The 8,301-nt window shown below is 36.5% G+C and overlaps 1 protein-coding gene across 1 annotated transcript; it reads right to left on the bottom strand.

Moving 5' to 3' along the window:
- Positions 1–435: 435 nt before the first annotated feature.
- On the bottom strand, positions 436–5,129 carry LOC121242135 (U-box domain-containing protein 35). The gene is made up of 8 exons (XM_041140040.1): positions 4,793–5,129; positions 4,112–4,265; positions 3,873–3,994; positions 3,542–3,781; positions 2,797–3,121; positions 2,363–2,464; positions 1,745–2,173; positions 436–1,416 (listed from the first exon to the last, which is right to left on the bottom strand). The coding sequence occupies exons 1-8, from the start codon at positions 4,972–4,974 to the stop codon at positions 712–714; spliced, it is 2,259 nt and encodes a 752-aa protein (XP_040995974.1). The 5' UTR covers positions 4,975–5,129; the 3' UTR covers positions 436–711.
- Positions 5,130–8,301: the final 3,172 nt, after the last annotated feature.

Here is an 8,301-nt window from a genome sequence, read left to right as displayed (position 1 = left end):
GGCTTCTGTCCATCATGCTCTCTTTCATTGCTGGTTCTTGTGATGGTATCTTTCTTTTTTCTTTTTTAAAAGAAAAAAGGAAAGAAAACCTTCATTAGCAGTTTATTAATGCAAGTCATGTGCTATTCCCAATTCATTGAACAGGATATTAATTCGTGTCTTTAGGAAATAGAAAAATCCAGGAAAGAATACATGACCACCTGCATGTTTGAAAATGGCAGCATGCAGCTTCTCATTTTGACAATCTACTACTCTTGGCTTATGATCATATGTTGGGAGGATTTTCAAATGAGATTAATTAAAATAGCGAGTGTTATATATACCAGCTTATTATTTCATGGAAACAGACATCTCAAGAAAAAATTAATGAAGTTGATTTCCCATAAAAAAAAAAAAAAACTTTACAATTATCATTAACAAAATGATCACCATGTATATGGTTCTACACAAGCATAATGTCATAGCTATTATAGGTTGCCGCCTGTAGGCAACCCATAATGCTGCAAGCATTACAACAATAGAACAATTTAAATGGGAACTAACATCAAAAGTAAAATAATCATGTCCTTAAAATTGAAGAACATCCAGTAGTGTATGTGATCTGAGAAAATAACAAACCTAACTTTCGTTTCTTGTCCTAGCATTCGAAGTCGATGCTAGATGATTTGACATATGGCTCTCTGACTCTGACCACTACTGCTGTGTCCATGACTACTGTTTTGTTTCACTAGTCGTTCCAAGCTCTCTCAATCGGTTGAGCTCAGGCACTATAACCGTGGCAAGATCTGGCCTGTCCTTTTTCCTCAGCTCTGCACACTTCAATGCCAATTTAGCAAATACTAGAGCCTCCTCCATGGGCCAATCCGTCACAGTTTGGTCAAGCAGCTCTGCAAATGTCTGTCTTTGAATGGCCCTCTGAACATGGTGGGCAAGACCCATTGGGGGTTTGGCTGTGATGATTTGGAGCAGCATTATCCCCAGTGAATATATGTCCGATTTGGTTGTCAACTTCCCTGTTTGTTGGTATTCAGGATCTATGTAACAAAAGGTCCCTGCGGCTGAAGTCATGTGATATTGTGTGACACTATTAGCCACAGAAGGTGGGACCAAACGTGCTAGGCCAACATCACTGATTTTGGTCACATAGTTGCGGTCTAAGAGGATGTTGGCAGGCTTAAGGTCCCTGTGCACAAGTGGTTCTGGCTTTGCTTGGTGAAGGAAAAGCAGTGCAGTGGCAATCTCAGCAGCTATTGTGAATCGTCTCCTCCAGGAAAGTGGATGGCTGTTGCCTCTTCGAAACAGCCGATCTTCTAAGCTGCCATTATTCATGTATTCGTAGACCAAACAACCATACTCGGGACAGGCACCAAGGAGGAGGACCATGTTAGGATGTCTGATGCTGCAAAGGACTTCAACCTGTACATCATTTTGTATACATATAGTGATGTCACCTTAAATATATATAACCTGTACATCATTTACTTGTCAAATTTATGGCATTAAGATTTCACCGCCGCCCAATCCCACCGGCAGGACCTAGTCCCAGCCCTGCACAATGGGGGTGGGGGTGTCATCCACTCTTCAAACTTCCAACTAGGCCTGGAGAGGAGGCGAACCGAGAATCTACGACTAGTTTATAAGTAAAAGCCTTGCAAACGAATGACCCCTTTTTTAAGAGAAGTTAAACCAATTAGGACTAACCATTAATTGTGTTCTAAACTTTTAATAGCATTATATATCTTACCTCCTGTTGGAATTGCTTCCTCCCTTGAGCAGCATCAGGTCTCAAAACTTTGATGGCAACAGGGGTGTGGTCAAGTATGCCTTTGTACACAGGTCCATATCCACCTTCACCAATTTTCATTGATTGAGAAAACTTTTCAGTCGCAGCTTCAATTTCTTCTATGGCATATTTTCTATACCGGATATCACCATGTGTCAATGCAGTCAATGCCCGATTTTTCTCTTCTGATTCTCGCTTGGCTTTTATCTCTGCCAGTTTTCTTCTCTGAGCTTCCTTCTCCGCTAGCCTCTGTGCCGCCTCTGCTGCTTCAATGGCTGCTTTGCACTTAGCTTTCTCTAGTTCTGCAATTGCTAGGGCTGCTTCTTCAGCGAGCCTCGCTTCTTCGAACTTGCGAGCCTCCTCCAGCTTCCATTGATGAAGCTCTTTAGCCTGACACATGAATCAGTGACAGAACGTTTTATAGCTAGCGCTGATCAGTAGACGCGCGTACTACTGTTAAAACTAATTTAATCAAACATGACATGATATTTCACTATAAAAAGTGCTCTAAAAAAGGTGACTCGGTGGAAATTCTCCTTTAGGAAAATCTGAAGATGTTATATATTGCATTAACATCACCTTATTTTTGGCCGAGATTGCTTCTTTGCAAGCTGTGCTATACATGTCCATGGTTTGCTTCAGTTCGAGCCTCAATCTCTTCATCTCAGCTTCTAGGTCTCGCTGCAATATTGAACCATGCAGCAGCTGATCATAATCTGATAAAACTTGACTAATTACGATGACCCACTTCTTTATGGAAAATGATTTGTGCAAGTCTCATGCGTACGTACAAGCCTCTTGAAAAGTGAGATCGACCCACCCAAAAGGAGAAAAAAAAAAAAAAAAGTCTAATTAAGAGAGGCTTGTCCCAAGCTAGCTTGCACGCACCCCATGACTTGTGCATGCATATCTAGCATTACTCGAGAACAGAGATATCAAAGTGCACGGTTTGTGGACTTATATCTTTATCTCAAGCATATTGCAATATTCAAGTTGCAGTACTATATACTTACGGCAGACTGTCTGGCCAAGGGGTCCTTGGGAGAATGTGGAATAATGCTGAAATCCAAATTTTGGTTTGATAAATCCATAGATCCCATCACCATCGGCCCTGGTAAAAGATCACCGTCGTCGGCATGAGAATCGCGGCCAAAGGATGGCCTTGGCGCCCCTGATCGGTAAGGAAGGTCTATATTCTCCATTGAAAGATTGGTTGGACTACTTTTGGTCCTCTCTCGATCACGTGTTGTTATTGCTCTCGGCGTCTCACTCCCCGGCCTTTCCAAATGCATTGATCTGTCATGCCCTCCACTAGTTCTCCAGGGTGACCTTGCAGATCTATGCATGTTTCACCAAGAAAAGGTACACACGCATCAGAAAATATATCAAGAATTTCAATCATAATATCAGCAAAATAATAAGATTCATGCTATATAGAAGTCTCACATTCTGTACATCACTTAAAAATATATAATTTTATTTTTTTATCATTTTATAAAATTAAAAGGTAAAATTATATGTTTTTAAGTGGTGTGCAAATATTTACTTATGTTTAGAATTTTTTAAATAGCAAACCTTTTCATTGACACATCAACCACAGCAAGTAGTTAGCTGCTAGGTTTAGAAATAACAAGACCCATGATCATATGAATTAGAATGTATTAATGATTCAGAAAAGAATCAAGATAGTTTGATTCTCAGTAGGACTAATTAATATCAGTTATTCTCAAGTTTTGGGTGGTCCGTACGTATACGTACCTGGTGACAGTGGCCCCATTTTCCTCTCCGTTGTGTACTTCATGAGGTACTGGTGGTGGAAGTCCAGACGTCGGCGTTGGAGATGGACCAGATGGATGTTTAGGTGGGGTAACAGTATTAATCAGAGGCCTTGGCGCTGTTCGTGCTGAGAATATCTTCCCCTTCGAAATCACATACACCGAACAGAAAAGCGGTGCAGATTTCAGTAAGCCACTTGCTACATCATAACCTTTGAACTTCCTGCGTTAATCCGACATGAAAGTTTAAGGTCCCATCTTTTCACACACACACACACATATATATATGTAGAGAGAGAGAGAGAGAGAGAGACCTTGTGAGGGCATTCCTTGTGGATGCACCAACAACAATACTGTCGATGCAGTTCTTATTAACATAGTCCAGAAGTGCTTTAGAAACGTCATTATCTTCAACGACAACTTCTTTCAATTGAATCTGTCATTCAACAATCATCAGATATATATATTATTTTTTAATTTACTTTGGTGTTATATATATATATATATATATATATATATATATATTGTACACAAACTATACGTACGTACGTACCCCTTTACGAGCACAATATGCGCGGTAGGGCATGAAGAGCTCTTTGCCATCCGAGTGATGATGATGATCTCCCGAGTCTCCATGATCATTCCCGCTCTCTGCATTACTCTCAACAAAATACATAAAATCAGAACCCCCAAGCCCTACAAAATTCCTACAACAGTAATGATCAATGAAATGATCAACTCCTTTAAGGTATACAGCGGATAACATTGTCATAATCAAATTAAGATTTCCTAGAATTTTGATCTGATTCAAACGTTTTATATAATTTGGATTGTAAACTCACATCAACTCATTTCATCTTATCTCATCATTATAACTTTTTTAAATTTTCACACAAAATATAATAAACAATTCAACTTTTTCAAATTTCAAAACAATAGCAATATTAAAAAATAATATTCTAACTATATTTTATTCAATTAATCTAAAACCATCTCAACTCATCTCTAAATCTAAATGAGACAATAAGTAACGTTCATATATTATGTATATCTCTTTTCAAATTGTAAAAAATGTTTGTATTAAAAAAAATTATAGGAAATCCTGATCGATATAATCCAATCCAAATCATAGATGAATATAAAATTAATTATCATAATTCATGATGGTATCATTGTGCATAATCATGAGTTATGATCACATATATAATCGACAATGATGAAAGAGAGAGGGTACCTACGATGTTGTTGGGTACTGCTTTTGTGCCTAACGTGGATTAGGATAATGGAGGGATTGCTGATAACAAGATGATCAATAGCCCACCGGACGGCGTGCGGGCTGTTCTTGTCCTTGTCAATGGCCACAGCGGTGGACTTGAGTGGTGCAGAACTGTCATCGGCAGGGAAGTGGGGAACCATTAATTATTATTTGGCAATAAAGTACTACTACTCCGGCGCTGCAATATTGGAGGATCGGAAATTGTTGCTAACTGGCGGTGAAAGCCACGACCACCCCCCAGAGCAGGCACCAATGCCAAAATTTCCACCACAATGGCCACTGCAGCGCCACAGAAAACCACGGCTTGAACCTGCAGAGGGGGAGAGAGAGAGAGAGGATCAGGATAGCATGCATGCAGCTTAGCTACTTGCTCTGAATGTGTGGAGCTGAAAAGCCAGCCATGCAATCCTGACCTGGAAAAAACGGACGTACAAAACTCTTCATTGCAAGTACGTAGTACTCTCCGCCATTCGCTTGATTTAGGCAATTTGACCAGGCCATGACAGTTTCAGATCAAGTCTGGCCATTTTCTAAGTCGTCCACAGCTGACAGCACTCTATATTGGGACTACTAATTCTGGACACAGAAAGATAAAAAAGGTACGTTCGTGAGCTTAATTACTTGCATGCTAGCAGCTTTTCCCTGCTTAGAATATATAGGTTTTTCATTGGGATAATTATAGATGTTGATAATATATATTGAGGTTAATTTAGAATTATTGTTAATTTCACCTGTCAAAGATTAACAAATCAGTGCGTGTCATGTGTGTGAGGGACATTATATGTTATGTTTTTTTTAAGGAAAATATCAAAACATTTGTATATATTTAAATCTTCACAAACATGTTAATAGCAATCGATCAAATGATCTCATGATCCCCCCCCCCCCCCCCCAAATATATATAAATACTTTAGCTATAAAAGATTTCACAAAAGTAAACTCATAAATTGATATAGTTTCATGTAATATGTCAAATTGTAAAGTTACTTTTATTATAAAGTACATCTAACATATCATACGAAGCCAAGTCAGTTTGTGAGTTTATTTTTGTAAAATCCCTTTGTAGCTATAGCATTTCTCTAGATAGATTAGGGACAACTGAAAATTATAAATTAATTGTGAAATTTTAGTAGTTTCCATGAACATGATACTGGCCTAGAAGTTAGGAGAAGAGAAAAGGGTGTCAGGAGGAAAAGTGGATATGTGATGTAAAGAAGAGAAGATGAGACATAAAGCAAGAGAAGAGCAGAGGATAAAAGGGGGCTTTCAAATGACTTTTGGAGGGACTTCATCAACTTCTTTGGCTTCTTCAACCTCTCGAAAAGGACTTCAGCGACAACATCTCCCCAGAAGATAGTTCTCTGATCTTCATTGTACAGTGAGGACGAGAAATTATAAAATACTCATATTATAGTAGATTTGCCTTCCCAAACGACCCGTGAACGTAGACCCAGTGCTGAACTACGTAAATCTGTGTCTCCCTCTTTTTATCTTCCTTGCATTTATTTTTCATTCATTGCCATAAATGTATGCACCGACGTTGTACATCTGCACCAGACTACTGCCGGGGGGCTCCAAACCACATCGATTGAGGTCCGAATAGTCTCAACGAGCCGAGAATGACTATTTTTTCCCTTCTGGCATGTTGTGTTATTTTGAAGCGTTAACATTAGGAGTGATCATTGATCGATAATGTTCCATCTTTTTTAATAAAGGTCACGATATTTTGTTATTAAATGAAAATTAAAAGAAATATATGTAGTTAATATATATATATAGTTATTAATTGAGAATTAATATCGAAGCTAATTAAGTCAATTATTTTCATTAAAAGTTGTCAGGGTCTTTTAGATTTGGCGATGTGTATTTGTTTATGAAAGATTATGCTTAGCAGCCCTACACCACATACCTGTTGAGGGAAAAAAAAAAGTTTTATTTAGTAGGTGTGTAGTATATGATTACTGAATAGAATAACTCTTTGTTTATTTGTTTTCAACTCATGCATTGTTTTTGTCAACTCATGCATTATTTTTTGTTTTCAACTCATGCATTGTTTTTTTGTTTTGTAACTAATGTTTTTATAAATGTTATTGAGTTTCAAAGGAAGTTAAAAGAGCCAATCAAGTTCTACTCTTGATGCTCATGACACTGCTTTGCACTCTATGCAAAGATCTATTAGTTCTCTTTTCAATCAAACAAAATTTATGAGGTTTCCCTTCGCAAATATAGAAACATAGGAGGGATAGGAAAAATAAAATTAAGGTATTCAATCAAATGATGAAGATCAAGATTGATAATAACATTAATAGCTCTCTTTTAAATGTTCTTTATATGGATAGTACAATGACTCGAGACTATATTAAATTATTTGCACAATAAGTCTTTTAAATTAAATAAACTTAGTAAATTGTGGAATAGCTAGGTTTGTAACTAATAACACAACTACTACTAAGCATTAACAATAACATGATTTTGGTGTCAAAATCAAGTAAAATGGCTAAAAAAAAAGTATACCTTCTTATCTTGCTAACCGTGACCACGCCCCAAGGAATGGGCAAGCCACATCTAAGTCTATATATATTTCAAAAGAACTAGTCAATGATATATTTGAAATCCCTTTGAAACCATTATGAAAAAAAAAAAAAAACTTTTCATTCCCAAGCAATATAGGATGTTATACACTATCTACCATTATCACTTAGTATGAGGCATTACAATCATTTAGTTTTCTTATATTGTACTCGATAATGTCATGGTTTTGAACCTAGAAGACCATACTAATTGAATATTATGATGTTGTCTCTGATAAACATTCTCATAATACTATAATAATATCCAAATTGGCACAAATTCGTAAATACAACTAACTATTTGAATAGGATAAACAATACATTAAAATCCATAAAGCGTGTTGATTTAGCTAGTGATAAGAGACTTAAGCCCGTTTGGATAGTGAAAGTATTTTATTTCATTTCATTATCTCATTATAATTTTTTAAAATTTTCACACAAAATATAATAAATAATTTAATTTTTTCAAGTTTCAAAATAATAATATTATTAAAAAATAATATTCTAACAATATTTTATTCAACTTTCATTTCAACTAATCTCGTCTCACCTCATTGCACCTTAATTACTCTTATTTGGTTTTATAGATTCTTCGATTCATCTCCCATGAGCATAACATCTAAGGCTATGACTCATGTATGTTTTAGGCTTCGTTTGGAAACACAACTCATCTCAACTCATCATTATAACTTTTTCAAATCTAACACAAAATATAATAAACAATTCAATTTTTTCAAATCTCAAAATAATAATAATAATAATAATAATAAATAATATTCTAATAATATTTTATCAACTCAACTCACTTCAACATCCAAACGCACTCTTAAAAAAACACTACAACTCTCGTCATCTTGATGTTCTCCCTACCCTTTTAGGATGAGAAAAAAGCCTAAA

Source organism: Juglans microcarpa x Juglans regia, chromosome 8D (genome assembly GCF_004785595.1).
Source record: "Juglans microcarpa x Juglans regia isolate MS1-56 chromosome 8D, Jm3101_v1.0, whole genome shotgun sequence".
NCBI lineage: Eukaryota > Viridiplantae > Streptophyta > Magnoliopsida > Fagales > Juglandaceae > Juglans > Juglans microcarpa x Juglans regia.
This window is presented reverse-complemented; position numbering and strand designations above follow the sequence as displayed.

What these genes read in the sequence shown, in the direction of transcription:
- LOC121242135 (XM_041140040.1), bottom strand. Translation starts at nt 4,974, where the DNA reads ATGGTTCCCCACTTCCCTGCCGATGACAGTTCTGCACCACTCAAGTCC. An exon ending in CATATTGTGCTCGTAAAGGG is followed by an intron (nt 3,995 to 4,111) that starts GTACGTACGTAC and finishes GTTGAATGACAG; the next exon opens with ATTCAATTGAAAGAAGTTGT. An exon ending in CCTTGGCCAGACAGTCTGCC is followed by an intron (nt 2,465 to 2,796) that starts GTAAGTATATAG and finishes TCAATATTGCAG; the next exon opens with CGAGACCTAGAAGCTGAGAT.